Source organism: Erithacus rubecula, assembly GCF_903797595.1.
Source record: "Erithacus rubecula genome assembly, chromosome: 12".
NCBI classification, from domain to species: domain Eukaryota; kingdom Metazoa; phylum Chordata; class Aves; order Passeriformes; family Muscicapidae; genus Erithacus; species Erithacus rubecula.
The window spans coordinates 9,642,268-9,659,827 of NC_136664.1; the positions used below are offsets into that span (position 1 = coordinate 9,642,268).

Here is a 17,560-nt window from a genome sequence, read left to right on the forward strand (position 1 = left end):
AAGCACGAGAGAAACTGGACAATTAGGGAGTTCACAGATGCATCTGTTTGACATGAAAACTGATCAGCACATGCTGGGAAGACAAACTGGTCTGACTTATGGTCAGGTGTATGGGTAAACCAGCCTGCTGCTAGGGGTGAGACCTGGCTTTGACTTGCTCTGACATCAGCCACTGCTGTCCCTGATGATCTGCAGAAAAGTGGAACATTGTTGAACCTTCATTTTGACTTATTTTTCTTTAAATATTATAGCTGAAATAAACTGATGCAGTAAATATCACAGTAAGCAGGCTAACCCACCATCTTCATAAGCTACTGCAGAGCCACTCTGGGGCTCTTGCAATCCTATTAAAGAAGCTTGGTCCCTAGTTGCTCTGAAGAGGAGGAGTGTTCCCTTTGAACTACATTCTGAGAAGATCAGTATGTTAAATATTTCAGACTTAAATAGGAATTAGCAACATTGTTCTGTCTGAAAGTGATTAATTTTGAGAGCTCCTCTGGCAATCGCTGTTAAAAGTCTTTGTATTAAATTTGCCATATTGCAGTCTCTGTTTCCATTCCATGTTTGAATGGCAGTTATTCCACAGGCTCAGTGCAGGGGAATTATGATGGTATTCAATTAGCCAGGTAGCCTCTGAAGATTTGCTAATGTATGTATAAAATAGAAATCCACTCTTAAAGCTTTTCTGTCCTGCACTTTCATTTTAACCACTAAATAATGGTTATGTAATGTACAAAAGGCAGCCTCTCTGGTGGCATCCCAGGGATGAGTGGTGTCCCTTGTACACCAGAAGCACAGTCTGTACTGATGAGGCAGAGACCTGAGAACTGACAAAATATTAAGCTCTGTTTTGCCTGAGAAGGTCTCGTGTAAAATAGGGTGTGTGGAACTGGTAGATCAAGGGTTGTTTAGAACCATTTTGCAGCAGAGTGTGAAGATTCAAATCCAGATTCTGGTAAATAATATATGCCCAAAGATTATCCCTTGCTTTTTGTCTTAGAATTAGAAAACATATGTGTGTGTATAAATATGGTGATGTTAAAGATAGGTATTCCATGTGCACAAGGAAGAACTCAGCTTTCAGAATGTGTGATTTCCATTGTAGATAAAAGGCACTGACAAAGAAATAAAAGAACAAAATTGAAACTCCGGAAGAGAATAGAGTATGCAAGACTCCCTTGTTAACAACAGACATCTGCCAACACGCAGACAAGCTATGAAGGGAGCTTGTTTTATCCTCAGAAGCATTATGTGGAAAATAGTCCTACCAGTATTGAGTTGTGTACACCCTAAGCTGAAGAGCCTCTTGTAAAAAATTCTTTATCAGATTTCACATAAAACAATCGCACCAGTTTATTCATATCACAGTTTTTTGCTTTTTATCATTTATGTGTTTTCTGGTTGTTTTTGTTTGTTCTGGTTTTATTTTATCTAAGTGGAAGTTACATTGCTATTCATCTCTTCTGTGTTTAACAGCACATTTTTATTTTATTTAATATTTTTAATTATTTTGTGTGGAATTTTAACAGATTGTAAATTCTGCTTGTTTTAAAAACTGGATTTTTTTTAATCTCAGGCTTCATAAAACTGAAACATTAAACATTGAAGAGCCAGGGGGGAAAAAAGTGTTATCTATTACTAATAGGTATTGCATATTTCAAGCACATTAGGACAAATTATTCACTAGAAGAGATTCTTATAAATTCCATTATGTGTAAAGCACTCTGAAGAAAGCAGTTATAATATACAGCAGTAGAAATGCCAAATGTGGTCTATCACTTAAACAATGTATTTCTGAGCAGAAGTTTGCTGGTGTTTGAATGATGTTTCTATTGCTATTGAAGCTTTCAGGAAGATGAAATATTTTACCCTGAGTGATGGAAACTGAGAAGCTGTTAGAGTGAAAAGATGAATGAGAGTATGTAAAACATACACTGTGAAATTCCATGTTTGACCTGACTGTTGAAATAGAGCTTGAGTTTTGAAAACAAACACACATAAAAACAACAGAAACTCTTACAAAGGAGTTTTGATGTGTTATAAATGCCTATATCACTAATGCAAAAGAATTTTCTCAGTTTTTAAATGCTTGCATCAAGTTTTTATAGTCCCTCTCTGAGCTGGCCATCATGCAAAGTATGACACTAAAGGAAAGCTTGTAGAGAACAGTGTGATGGATGAAATAATGACTTGTGAGTCTGTAAGAAAATAGAGGCCAGGGCTATGCAGGACTTTCATTATTAATATTCAGTTCTTTTTCAAATGAATATTGTCAGGCCCATTTTTACAATCTCTAATTTTAGTTGGAATCTAAATAACATCCCACCAAAAACACTGTACACCCCACTTTCAGCTCCATTTTCTCCTGACTCAATCTCCAGTTTTGCTGTTGAAACTGACCTTGTGTCCACATGAAGTAAACTGAGTAGGTAAAAGCTACAGAAGACATCAAATTAATTTTTTCCAGCCTTCATTTAGCAAAAGGTGCCATTTGCCAAACTGTTAGGTGATGACATCTCTCATTTGGTACTGAGAAATTGGGGGAAGCCTGTGCTGAACTGTGAAATGTGTGAACAAGTATTTAGTCTGTGTGAAGGAGCACCAACCTGTAGCAATGTTCTGGATTGATTCAAAGAGGTCAGTTTTGCACTGGCTAAAGCTAAGAATAAAAACCCCAAAGATGATATCTCCATCATGTGTATGAAGTAAGAACCAGAGATGTACAACCCCCTTCAGAAAGTTACTTACTGCACTAATTTAAAAATGATGCAGTAGCTCATTACTTATAAGAAGGTGGTTGCAATAGCATAAAACTTCTTTTGTAGGAGCCAGTTTCTCCAGTACTTCAGAGAGAAAGGGATAGTTTGCTGTTAGCTACAAAGGGACTCTAAATTGAGAGGGAATGAGCATGTATAGTGTGTGTGTTTATTAGATGACCTAATTTCAGCAGAGAATGCCACTGTCAGTTACAGCAGTTAATGCTGTCAATGTTTGAGTGGGACCCACTTAGCCATTGAAGTTGCATCATGGCAGCATCCATATTTTCTGCTTTAGAGTCTTGCATATGTTTTCAAGGAGCCACACTGAGAATTAGTTTCCTCTGGGAAGCAACCATGCAGATAAAATTGTCTTAAAGTGTATTAGCCATGTTTGGGGGTGGTGAGCAGGGAGGAGTGGAGCATTTTGATTTGTGTGTGGCTGGAGGCAGCCTGCTGCCACCTGGCTGGTGCAGCATCATGTTCTGCACTGCCCACACCTCCAGACAGTCTCACAGGCTTCTTCTGCACCTGCATCCAGGGTCTAGCACTGGGAGCCTCCCTCCCTCAGCTGAGAAACACTTTGGGACCTATTGGCTTCTTGCTTTTGCCTTGCCTGGCAAGTCATGGGGAATGTCATGTTCCTTCTACACTGACTGGGAGGTCAGGACAGGCAAATTTCTGTGTCCCTTTAAAACTTCACCCTCTGAATTATTCCACCAATGCAAAAAAGTCAATGGACTGATCCCAAGGCTGTAAGACAATCTTTGTTTAAAGAAGAAGGGAGTTATATTTCAGCATTTTTGTGACAATTATAGTAATCAAGCTAAATTATCCATAAACCAGAAAAAGGTATCAGTTTTACATTTGAAGGAAAGTTTTTTATTAAAAGATAGTTTTGTTTGGTATTTTATGCCTGGGATATAACCACTTTAGCCACCTAGAAACCACTGTGGTTGTTTCTTTCTCTGTTATTGCTGGGCAAAGTTATTGAGGAAAAATATTAGAATCTGAGGCAATTCCAAAAGATGTTTTCTTGCCCTGACTCGGTAATTCTGCCTTCATAAATTCATGCTGTCTTGTGGATTGTCATCCTGGTTGCATATCTCTTTTAACCACAAAAAGCTTTTTGAAATGGGGAATAAGTTCATGTTGTAGACCTGGAATTAATTTTGGATTAGCAGCAAGGTGGAAGGGTGCTTTGCTGTGCCAGAGCCAGGGCAGCAGGAGGGCAGGGAGCTCTGTAGAGCTGCTCCTGACGAGGACAATGTCACTTATCCCAGCTGCTCCTGCCTCCCTCTTCAGGTGTTGTCACCATGGGCACTGTTTTGGGGTGATCCTGTGCATGTTCCTGTGCTTTTCTGACCAATAACCCATGCACTGAGCAGAAATTAAACATATAAAGTTATTCATAATATTGTAAAATGTGTGGGTTTAAAAAATTTTTGAGTTGCTTGTTTGTTTGTTTAGGTTTTTCTGTGAGTAGCTGATGAGACTTGCTCTTTATTCCCATATTCCCAAAAGTTAATAATAGTGAAAAAATTGCCAACTGTCCCCCTTAGCAACACTGTGCATTTTTGGAGATGAGAGGGCACAGCTCCTTCCATAACTTGCTGCCTAACTTTTGTTATAAGACATTTAAATATTTTTACACCCATAATGAAAAAGAATATTCTCAAAAATATGTTCCTTTTGCATACTTTGACAAAAATCAGAGGTTCAAAACTGATTTTACAAACAGAAAATATGACTGGTTGAACTGGTTCAATTTATTTTGCTGAAATTTGCTATTCTGGAATTTGAGTTCTTTGTGCACATACCAGGCTAGGGTTCCTTATTCCAAGCACAATTTCAATGGAAGGATTTATTTCAAGGATTACATTGTATTCATTTCACTTACCAAATTAAAAAGAGATCATTCCACTGGAATTCAAAAAATAAACTTAAAGCAGCATAAATTATTTTTGCAACATCTATGTTAAACACTGAATGAAGGAATGAAGTCTGGAATAATTCCTGTATTGAAAATTAAGACATCTGAGTCCATCCTTGGCTCTACTGTTGTGTTTTGCTTAAGGAAATTGTATCATCTGTCTCAGCTTTAGTCTGTAAAACTAAAGAATGTACAAAAGAGTTGTGAGACTATTGTTTCTCATGAGAGTAAGTGCAAAGCAAGTTAAGAGAAATAATTTTAAGTGCTAAATATAGGATTGTAAGTCATGACAGTCAGTTTATTTATTGTATGTGACTTATATGATGCATCCAGCATTTTTCCCACTTCATGCATCACTGATTTTTACAGTTGCATTCATGATTCTGTAAGTATTTCCAATATAAAATGACGTTAAATATCATTTAATGGGTAGTTCTTACCCATGACTGGTTGGTTGCTCAGATCACATGGTGTTTTTTCTGCTCTTAGGTTAGATTAAACCCAACAGAGTAATAATTACTACTAACACAGTGATATCCTGTTAGTGACTCCTTTCAGAGATGGATGCAGCCAGCTGAGTACTTGGGAGAAAGGCATTACACAGTCCTTCAATGGCAACTTTTGCAAGTCTGCTGTTTAGAAATTATCAATTCTTATATTATTTGTCGTTTTTTTACCACAGTTTTATTCTGCAGCACTCAAAGTCTGAAAAGTACGAATTTTAATTATTTTGAGCATGTGACTCAGAACTTTACAATGTACAAAGGCAACCAACAAAGCATGAGGCCAAGTACTGAAAGCAGGACACATGAGAGCAAGCTGTGCCACACCTGCTGGGTTTTGGCTACATTTGGCACTACTGGTGCTTTATTTCCAGGGCAGTATTTTCTGGCATGCTCCAAGACTATACATGGCAAAGGTAGATTTTCTTAATTGCCTTGAACTATTAAATATCTTGTTCCAGAGACTGGATCTGGGTTGTGTTTTTGGAGACTTTGCAGAACTGCTAATAGGTTTCGATGGAGGGTTTTGCATCTTTACTTGCTTCAGTGTTTTTAGTGGTTTTTTGGGTTTATTAACTCATTTTGTTTTCATTTGCCTATCTGCTAGTTTTTTCCCCAAAGGAAGTCTTGTGATTAGGTTTATAGGCTCCCTCTCCAGGGAGACCTTATTGATGCCTTTTCTAGTCTCTGAATAGCATTTTCCATCTGTTTCTGCTTGCTTGGCCCTGATTGTTCTAGTGCTTGTTTTTGCCTTTTTTTGCATAATATATTTTTTTGCCTTTTCATATCCCTTGTGAATATTAGATACTCACCAGAGGTCCCATTTTTGTAAAATTTAACCATTCCTTTAGTCTTGTGAAATAGCAGTGGTGTCATCTCACCTCACCTCACCTCACCTCACCTCACAGACAAGGTAGACAAAAGCATGAGGGATTTTCAAGTGTCACAGAAAACCCATGGCTTGACATGTTAGTCCAGATTTTTTGCCATGACTTCTAATCTCTGTCCAGCATATCAAAGTTGAGTTGATGTTGTCATGATTTTTAAAACTGCTTCATCTCTTGGGAATACTAGTTTTCATTAACGATGCTGGTATCAACTTAAAAAAAAAAAAAAAAAAAAAAGTTATTTTTGCAGCTAAATATCAAAGAAGGTTTGGGCAGGCGCAGAAAAATTGGTAAAAATTTCATTGGTAGAAATTTCTGAGAATTTAAAAAATGCTAAGATGTATAAATATTATATAGTGCACAGGATGTAGCAACTTGCTGAAGTGTATAGATGTTCATTGAGGCATATCTAAGCCTCTCTTCCTCATAGCTCTACTGAACTTGTAAGAATCTGCTATGACTTTAAAGTACAAAAGTCCCAAAGCAGATCCATCATCTCCAGGGCTGTAAGTGTTCAGTCCAGCAGCTTTCACTTGCTGTACAGTTCCCTTCTCCAGGGTAAGTAGGAGCAGAAAATCTGTGCTCTCTGCTTTCCTGGGCTGATGTGAAAAGAGTGTGCTCTGCCCACACATGCTGCCCACGGGTTCTGTGCCCTGGTCACTTCAGATGCTTGGCTCTTCTGATTTACTGGGGATACATCATTTGAACATTTGGTCTTACAACTGGGAAAGATGAAATGCATCATGGAGCAGTGTTTGGAGCTGCTCTGGATGGGGTACTTTTACACTAAGTCATTTTTCAAAGGAAAGTTATTCTAGTAATGCTCTTAGCCAGAAATATGTTGGTGTAATTTTCAAGATGTCTTGGAATGTTAGCACAATAAGTTTGCTGTACAAATCTAATTATCTCAGCTTTCTTTTTTTTTTTTTTTTTTTTTTTTTTTTTTTTTTTTTTTTTTTTTTTTTTTTTTGGCAATGTTATTTGATTTATTTTTGAAGCTGTTAATGAACTGCATTGGGAAAGAGATTACATGATTTATGTAACATTTATTTTCTTTTATTCTTTGTGATCTGCCTTGTTATAAACCATGAATTGTTTAAGTGCTTTTTTTGCTTTGAACTAGCAGGAGAGTGGCAGCATCTCTTGTTGGATTTGTTCATTTTTCTAAATGAATCTAAAACATGACTTACACACCAGGCTGTACTTTCACACAAAGGACACCTCTGTGGTGATCCTCTCTTTTTGAAAGAGTAAGTGAGGTTCTCTTCCCACCTTTGGCCTCACTAATGAGATCTGCAGGGGGGAATCAACATCGGTTTTCTCTGATGGCATAATGACAGAGTTTCCTGGAGATTGAGCTATCAACACTGATATAATTTAATTGGGGAGAGAGTTTAGTCCAGCCACAGGCATGCAAGCTCAGCTGGAGGAATGCTTTTTTCTAGACTAATGTAGTTTTCTAGTCTCTGACTAGAAGTTCAGGACAATCTTTCTGCCCCAATATTATTTAATGTTCCTGTGAGGGAGAGCATTCCCTTGGCCGTTGAAAGCCAGTAAGATTATGGTCATTTTCTACAGATAACAAGAAGATTTTTTTTTTTTAAATCTCTAGAAGCAATGGTTAACTTAACAATGTAAGCAAAAGTAGTATGGGACTGTGTTTTATGAAGGTTTAGTGATGTTCTACAGCTGCAATTCTTTTTTGGAGCAGTTTCTCAGAAGTGAGTGTATTGCTTGGCATGCCAGATTACAAGGCTCTAGAGGAAAACTTCAAGGGAAACTAATCTTGCAGCCATTTTTTGTTCTTTCAAGTAGTTGACCTTAGTTTTTACAGTGGTTTCAGCTATTAAACAAGTCTCCTTTTTTGTTATGTTTTAATTGCAAAAACACTCTATATGATCTGAACCATAAACAGAGCTGAAATTGCTGACTGCACAGATAGTCCTGTCACTGGAATTATTGTAATAATGTTTTGTAGTCTTTGTGGCAACAACTTTTTCAAGGAAAAATAAAATCCTGAGATCAGCCAGTTAACTACTTTATATAGTGGAACAGATATATAAAACATATAAAGCTATACACATTGTGTATAGATACATGTGTACAATATTTTTTTATACAGGAGTTAGTATTAAAAGCCATAATACCTTTCCTGGTTTTGAACATCAATTAATTGCCAGCCTAAAAATATTTCCTACCCCCATTTTCACAGCAGAGACATTCTGTCTTCTGCTTATAACTCGTGTTTGAGCAAATGTTGATCTTAATGATGAAGGAAAGAGGGATGGTGTTTGGATTTTCTTTTCCTCTCACTGACACTAAGTGAAAGCAAAAGTGATGTTAGTTGAGGAATTAGTTCATGTAAAGGGTCAGTAGCTGGGGTTAGTACTTAAAGTATTCATTCTCATAAGAAAAATAAATAAAATCTGCAGTTAGCATTAAGTAGTGTAATTTTGTACCTCAAATTATTTAGAAAGCTAAAATATTTCCCCTATGATTTTGTGACTCTGTAAGGTAATATCAGCAGATCTGTGCTGTTTAGATGAGTTTAAAAAATGACATTTTGTTAGTCCCATTTTTGAGGGGAGGTTATACAAAGTGTCAAGCCCGTGTCTCCTATGGAGCCTGTATGAGTTGAGAGTACCTCAAAAGTGTGTTAGTGTGTGGCACCCAAACTTGTGTCTCCAAAAAATCAAGAATGGCAATACAGAAGGACTAAGGTAGGACGCCAACTGGCTATTAAATAGTTTCTATAAATAAATGCTTTGCACTCTGGAGAATGCTGGCCAAACACTGTGACATGTCTGTATCTGGTTTGCAGGGTATCAATGTGTTGTGACATTTACCTGTTTCCTAGAGGAATAAATGTGTTCCTGTGTGACTTCCAAATCAAGCCTGGTTTTACAAAGTGTTGGGGAGCTGTTTCCTGAGGCAGCCACAGGGATACTTGTTAAATGATGAGGGACACTTCTCAGCACCCTCAGCGAGTGCTGCTGCAAGGCCCTGAGCAGCACAGAGGGACATGGAGCCACAGCTCACCCCAAACCAGCCTCCCAAGCTTTGGGCCAGGTACTGCTGCTGGAGTAGCAGAGCTCACAGTCCTCTGTGCTCCAGTGCCCAAATCCCACCCTCAGTGCTGTGCTCAATAAAGTGGTTACAAAGCAATCACACAAATATCTCAACAGTCAAAATATTCCTCACCAGCAAGTTACACTCCCTTGTACCTGTAATGCAAGACTAAATTTTGATTTACAGGAGTTTGATTTTGATTGGAAACCCAGCTGCCTCTTAAGATGTATGAGAGCGTGAATTTAGTTGAGACACCAAACAATCTCCAGTCCAAAATCCATTTTGGGTTAAGTGTGATGATGCATTTCTATATCCATTCAGAATATTCTTTTTAATCAGCATTATTCCATGTAGCAGTGGCCATCTCTGAACATATTCATAAACTTTAATAAAGAAATTAACTCGCATAATGTAACGCATCGTTTTTCATAGCGGATTTAACATTATCCTGAATTTAATTATTCTTTTTTTTGTTTTTGTTTTTGGGGTTTTTTTTGGTTTTTTTTTTGTTTTTTGTTTATTTACAGAGAAACCTACCACAGGAGCTACAGCTTCATGATTTCTATCAAAAGGTGAGAGCTACTTTGTTCAAAGATACCTGAATGATATTTGTCAGTTCAATATAAATCTGGTTGTAAAAAAAAAGGTAACAATGATACATAAAAACAAAATTTAATGAAAAGAACTCACATGATGAGTGAATTTCATGAATCATGTAAAGGTGTGCATAAAAAATTGAATATGTACACTTTAGATCTCAGATCTGATAAATATTTCATTGGATTAAGAAATGCACTCTTGAAGCTTACCTGTATATAAAACATAAGAATGCATTATGGAGGTAAGGTACTCTGTCAATTAACACACTTGTGTATGTCTGTCTGTCACTGGAAAAAGAAAATCTTTGTAATTATTAGACTTAAGGTGGATGTATCTGTAAAATTTTAAAAATGGAGGCCTTTAAATGAATAGAACTAACTGCTGAGGTCACTAACTACTTGCATGAAATGTGATTGAGGAGAAATATAACTATGGGATCTGCTAATACATGCATTTAAAATACAGCCTTGAAGTCCTAAATTGTCATCAGTGGAGTAGTCTTTGGGGGGAGTTAAGGTTTAATTCTGCTGTCACCAAAATCAAAACTAAGATTATAAAAGCAGAGTAAGTCCAACACCGATGCTTTTGGACACCTTGCTGTCAATCTCCAAATAACACCACGTTTTAGACCTTCAAGTTTTAGGGAATTGCACTGTCATGAAAATGCTTTTCTGGATCAGCCCAACACTCAGATGTCAGGCTGAGAGTTTTGGATCACAAAAAGGGCACCTGACACTGGGTTTAGTCCTCTTGAACATCTGCATGTCTACATCAAGTTACCTGTTCAGCCTTCTCTTGGTGCAGCATTTCTGGGAGCTCTCTTGGCCATTAGGGTGCTTTGGTTAGGGTTTTATGTAAAGGTGCTCCTTCTGATAAAGTTTGAAATATTTCTTTTTCTTCAGCCTCACATTTATAATCACAGAGGAGTGTTTTGATGGGAAGTATCAATACTATATTGAATGATTCTATGGTCTGGATTTGAAAAGCCTGGGTACCAATAATCAGTTCTGTTTCCTTAGATTTTATTGACAGTGAATTAATAGATGGATATTTTTTTCCTGATACCTGACATGTGACTGTGTGAAAATGCTAGCAATTCAATATAATAGCAGGGAACTGGCTCTTTAATAAGGTAAAAGAAAATTTAATATCTGAATTAATTAAGTGATAAACTAACAATGAGTTATCAGCAAGCGGGGTGCATGCTAATATTTCTTTAGAAGCAGTGACAAATAGTAAAGAATGGAAATATGTTTCTGCCATTTAAGAAAGACAATGGTTTGGGTTATTTTGAAATAGATGTTTCTGTTCACATGTCTTTCATCTACCTGCTTATGCATTTGTATAGTTCTATTACTTTAGATTCCAGATGCCTTTAGATATTGAGGGGAGGAGGGACAAGCATTTCAGCATTGGAATAATCCTAACTGGTAATATGAGCAATATACAATGCTGTCTGAAGGGTAGGTACCAGTTTCTAAGCTAATCTTGCTGCTGTAGGTACAGATTTGAGCAGCAGAGCTGTGTATGAATGTGGTACTACTGCAAAGTTCTGCCAATGTAATTAATGTCAGAATTTGGCTCGGGCTCTGCCAAGACTTTGTGGCCATGTTTTGTATGAAAAATGCGTATGTGGTGGTTGTGGTTTTATTGTGATGTGGCAGAGATCAGCAACTGCTTACAGAATCAAAAAGCTATAATTGCATTGTGAGCATTAAGATGTAATGCACACAGCTTCTTATGCATGCTCCATACCAGGGCAACCTTATCTTACATATCTGTTACCAGTTCCTAATGGAGCAGATGTGTTATTGCATGTCTCTGTGCTTTTCCTTGCTGTTGAACAAGGCTGTTTCCTTCCCTCCAGTTCCAAATAAAAATGCTTTGGAAAGAAAAGAAATCCAGTTCTCTTACCCACATTGTAACATCCAATAATGTTGAGTGTTCTGAGGTTTGAAGATGAAAGAAACATGCTGTAAGTAATGGAGTTGGAGGACAATATAAACAAAGTGACCTTTGGTATCATGCTTGCCATATTCTGATGAATAAATTGAGTTCATGTTTAACATTCAGATAATATTCCTGGCAGAGCAAAACATTGCCACATTAAATGTTCAGATCAGAAATGTTCAATGCAGACTAAATTAAGTTGGATCTTAGGACAGCAAACTTAAAATGAGTAACATGTGGCAATATTTGATTTAACAAAGAAATGTTTCTTTTTCCTTTTTTTCTTTTCTTTTTCTCTTTTTTTTTCTTTTCTTTTTTTTTTTTTTTTTACTCTGAGTTTAAAAGTATAAAGATACACATGCCACAATGCAGTGCCAGGAACGTTAACTGCTTTTGATCTCCCTCCTCAGATATTAACGTCTCCCCCTGAACACCCCCCTTGTTTGGCGTCTTAAGAGTTTTCATGCCAATAAAGATGGAGAGAACAGCAGTCTTTGCTTCTGTTTCTTCAGCTTGTTTTCTTAGTGTTGCATGATCTATGCCCCGGAGAGGTCAATTTTAATCAGCCCCCAGGCACTGCTTAATATTTAGGGCCAAATTGTCAAAGAAGGCCTCTGCTGGATTTTGATTAGCGAGCGTACGATCGTTTCTTGCACTGTTGAGCCTCCCAAACACATGTATGTTTTTGCCTGCCAAAATCCAGTCCTAAACTCTTTGAAGTGAAGATGTGGTCGTCCATGCTACTGACATGTGCGTTCTTTGTTTGCAAATTGGATAGTTGCACATCTGTCTCTCTCTGCCACTGATTACTGTTGTACGGCTGCACCTGTATTTGATTGTGGGAATGAAAGGGTTGGAACTGGAATTTATTTTTGGAAATGCAGTGCCAGTTTTCTGTGAGATCAGTGTGATTCTCAGTCATTCCTGGTTTGCTGTTTCTGCAGTTTGATCTGCTGGGAAGTATTCTACTCTGTAGAAATCTTTGGTCTGCAGGTATTGAGAGTAAAATGTTACTATATTGCTAGCATTTTAATAAAAGGTTTCTTGGCCGCAGGGGAGCATTGAGTCCAGGGGGAAGACATAAAAATCTAGTCATCCTTGAAAAAGACCATTAGTCATTCTGGCTTAAGCAGTGTTTAAGGGAGCAGGAACTTCATGCACAAGCACCTTTAGATAGCTGTGATGATTTCTCAGAATTATAATTCCAGTAGGAATGCCAAGCATAAGCGTAGAATAATGTCTTTTGCAAGCCTCAAATGTTGGTGCTAACAGAACTGTATCCAAAATAGTAGTGATTTACATAAGTATTGCAAAGCAGAAATATCCAGTATTTTGATGCCACTTACATATATACTTCACTGAGATGAGGGAAATGCTAAAACATATTGCAGTTATTACTTATGCATGTGGTTATATTCTGAAAGATTGAAAATATTTCAGTCAAGATCAGGACTCTATGTCTCTGTTACAGAAGAGAAATTGGTGCCTGCCTGAAGGATTACTTCAGCCAAATATATAGGTTAGAGAAATGCAGTCAGAGCTGTCCAAACATGCCTCAGAATTGAAGAAGGGTGTTTTCTGCTTTACACAGACTCTGTCAAACCTGCACTATTGTGACCAGCTCAGATGTAGGCTGATTTTTATGTGGCTGGGAAAACAATCCACTAGTAATTCTCTATGCACAGTTTTCACAAAAATCCACTTAGGAAATACATTAACATCCAGGACATCCCTGATGGAAAAAAAAAAGGCTATTTTAGGTATTGGCTTTTTAGTGGGGGCAGCAGGACTCCTTTCCTCACAGACCTTTCCCCTGCTTGCAGAGTGCACTGTAGGTTGCAGCCCTGTCCCATGTGCCAGGAGCAGCAGCTGGAACACAGCCTCTGGCTTCAGTGTGAGCAGAGAAAGGCCTGTGATGATTTAAAAAATGGGCGGGTTGGAAGGGAGCAATCAACTAATCAAAGTTCATAACCATGCAATTCTGGCATAGTGACTCTGCAAGTTGAAATTCATTGGCATTTAAGACTCTCCAAGTCTCATATCAACCTCTGAAAATTTCTGCATTTATTTTAAATTTACTTCAGTCTTACCAAAAGTTCGGCTTTTGACATGTCCAACTATACAGTATCAAACTTCAAAGAGCAAACAGACAAAAGCTTTACTGAGTTGCCCTAGACTTCCTCTTTGTTTTCATGTATATGTGTACAGATTCACTCCTAGCGTGTAGGACATGCATTTTAACTTTCTGAATTCATTAATCTGAAAAACAGTGGGTTTGCATGTAAGAATCTGTAATGAGGAAAAGAGGGAAAGAAATGCACATCATGAACATAATGGCCTCAAACTGACCTCATTGCCCCAGCTCTTCCTGGACGCTCTCAGGGACTGAAAATAATAGGTAAAGAATTGTTAGTTTGAGGAAGCAGCATCCCCAACCCTGCCATAGCTGAACATTAACTTTGTAAAATGAATTTGAGAATCGTGTCTTCTAGTTGGAAATAGAAAGGAGTTTAGGAATGGGGAGAAAAAGAGCAAGGCATTCATCATGATTACTTTTCTCCTTTAACTTTCAGTCTTGTATGAGAGGCTTCAAACCGCTGCACTGCATGCTGCATTTTAAAAATCTTTCTCAGACTATACAGAGATCTCAAATTATCTTTCAGGCTCACGGAAACCATTGAGATCTTGACAGGAAAGTTTGTTCTAAAAACCAGAAAGTGAAACAGAGAAAGTCTTCAGAGTACCTTATTGACCTTTGTTTGGGATAATAAATTTTTGTCTGTTTTTAGTGCTGCTTATCCTTTGCAACATCCTGCCCTGTGTCTGAGCAGGAGCAGGAGAATCAAAGGAAGCAGCTAATAGGTGCTGGCTTACGCAGCTTCATCTGGGCCCCATGCTGTTCAAGCTGTGCCTGACTGATGGAAAACCAGCAAGTGTGGGAGTACCTGTCATTTGGCTTTACTGTTACATTCGCATTTGTAGAAAGAGAATAGAAAGGCTGAAACATTTCTGTCATGTTGTTGATGTTCAGTACCAAAACACAGCACAGCCACAACAAAACCATACTGGTAATGAATAATGCCTACTGTACAACAGAAGGAAATTGTGTTTATTTTATAGGCCTTAAAGTTATTCTGTCTACTTGGTATGAGACACCCCCAAATTCTCAGTAATTTTATTTTCATTTGTGCTGACTCTCAGGTTCTGGCTTTGGTACTAAAGCAAGCAGGCAGCATTCTTTCACTCGGGCCTTTGGGATATGTACTGTGGAAAACAGTTCTTCTGATACAGAAGGTAATGAAAAGTCTCCCAACATTGAAACAAAAATGTGTTACTAGAAACAATGACAGCTTGTCAGAGTGAAAAGCAGGGTAACTTTCAGAGATGTGAAAGAGCAAATGCCTTGTGAATTGAAATATGTATGACTTGACTTAGTGCTGGAAATATAGCTGGTGACTTGTTTTTTGTTTTGCTGCTTTGTTCAGCATCGTAAAGCTGAGTCTGGATGGCCATGAGGGATTTTGTAAGAAATTTAAGCAAATGCATGTATTGACTGAAAGATGACCATAGATTAGATTCTGTCACAAAGCCATTTCCTGAAGCCAGAAGTTCTGACCCTGGAGAACAGTTTGAAATTACGCTAGAGCAGGATGGATTCCATGAACTCTGAATCTTCAGCAGAGAAATTTACAATTACAGTTTTTAGGCTGGAGAAAGGCAGAGCTTTTAAACCACCATTTTTAATGTGTAGCCTTAAAGCTCATGGGGCAAGAATCTGCCTTTGTCCAGTGATCTGGTGGCCTTTGAGCAAAGCCTGAAGCTCTGAAGCCTTTCCAAGCCTCTTTCCAAAAGTCCTGGTGATAAGAGGAAAACATAACTCCTTGTCAGATACTATCTCAGACATCTCAGTTTCCCTCTGGCAGATTTTCTGATATGAAAACCCTTACATGTGGTCACTGTGGGAATAAGGACTAACTCTTAGATTAGTAATTTACAAGCTTGGTATAGTCACAGGAAAGGAAGACATTCCCAGGTAAGCTTTCAAACCCGTGATGGGTCATGAGCTCTTCTCCTACCCTTGCTCTGTTCATCTCCAGAAGAACTAATAAGGGCCCCAAAAGCCAGATCCCTGATTATTCTTCATGAGCAATAGAATGGTGTCCTTGCTGGCTGGTCTGACATCCTTCACCACTTCTTCCACTGCAACTCTATATCCTTGAGGAGACAGAGAAACTGAGACTCTTGCCAGGAATAGAAAACTCCATTAACATGTTTAGTAGCTGTTAAGCTTTTTAAGATCATGTTATGATTTCATATGTTAAAGAGGAAACTTTAATGTTGTGATGGTCTGTTGGTGGCTTAATGATTATTTTGGAAAGATGTGTTCAAGCAGAACAACAAACCTCGTAAATATCAAAGAGCTTCAGCTGTTTTAACAGTTTGTTGGGTTTTGAAGGATGCTTTTTCAGCAATAGTAACATTAAATAAAAATCTGTGGGCCATCCCCATGCTGAAGTCATTAAAATGCATGAAGGTTGACACTGCACCTTTCCTAGATGCTGGTTTTGGGAAGGGTGTTTTTCCATTATCCACCAAGTCCTGCAGTAGTTGGTATTCTCAGATCAGCACTGAAGTTCTGTAACAGGTGACCTGCTAAGCCCAAAGCCATTGTAGTAAAGCTGCCAAAATGTACAGCAAATTTGGACTCTCTACAAGCAGAATTTGAGACCTGTCATCACACCAAAACCTTTGGTTCTTTAAGTCACTTTCTATAATGTACAGCTCAATGAACAACGTATTAATGTTCTGTTTTCTAAATGTTGTTTTGACATTTAAATGTTCAAAACCATCTTGAGTTAATTAAATGTAGAAGCTTCTAAGTGAATTGATGGTGCTGACAACTCATCATCTAATTACCCATAATTAGGAGTAAAACAACATTAGCTAATAGAAATAATAAATAATTGTGATAGGCAAAAATATTCAAATATGCTGTCCAGCAGCATGGCAATTTTTCTCCCAAGCAGAATTCATACATGAAAGCGCTGAATATAGTTGTATTTAATCACACATTGTACAGGCATAGGCATTATTCACTGAATGGTTTAGGTTAATAAGAGGTGGTCTGAAAATAGAAGATACTAAATGGTGTTTTAGGCTGATGAATTCCAGAAGCTGGGGTGTGCTTGTTAGAACAAAAAAATAAAGACAAAATAAATCAACAAGGGGTTTGAAAAGATAGAAAGATTTTTTTGTATCATCTACTAATCTTTTCAAAAACATTAAAAGAAGGAGGAAAAACCAAAGTAACTAAGAAGTCAATTTGCTTTGTCTTTTATCAATGTTCTTTGCCAGTTGTTAACTGGAATATTTTAAACACAGAGATACAAGGTATGGACTAGTTTAAATAGTTCCCTTGCCTTCAGGACTGTTCAGGAGACACTGTTTTCAGTCATTTTGCCTGAATGTTTATCACCAGGAGCTGTTTTAATAATTATGGAATTGTTAAATGAAGAACATATGTTTCTTGATGACCTAGAAAATACTGCAGTTGAAATCAAGTGGGTATTTTGTGTTTAAAGCTAGGAAAACCTTGAATTTCTGTGCATTCTTTAGATCTGTAATTAGCCAAGTGTTTGTCTTACTTCAGTCTAATGAAGTATAGACTCTTTGCAGGAATGAGTTCCTCACCACAGGCATCACTAGTTGCTTCCAGTCTTTTTATCTGCAGTATTCAATCTGTTTTTAATAAATTAATTATTTTCCTTATCTTAGGTGAGGTGGAATCAATCCTTCTAATTACATAAGTAATTTTTTTCGTATATATATAACTTAGTATTCATTGGACTAACAAAAATATAA

At 37.6% G+C, this 17,560-nt stretch overlaps 1 protein-coding gene across 1 annotated transcript in view; it reads left to right on the plus strand.

Annotated features, from left to right (window-relative positions):
• Positions 1-17,560, plus strand: part of LOC306807113 (uncharacterized protein) — a 237,198-nt gene that overhangs the window by 3,213 nt on the left and 216,425 nt on the right. Inside the window, exon 2 of the mRNA XM_079316405.1 lies at positions 9,676-9,720. Coding sequence (XP_079172531.1) covers positions 9,676-9,720 — 45 coding nt within the window. The remainder of the gene's footprint in view (positions 1-9,675; positions 9,721-17,560) is intronic.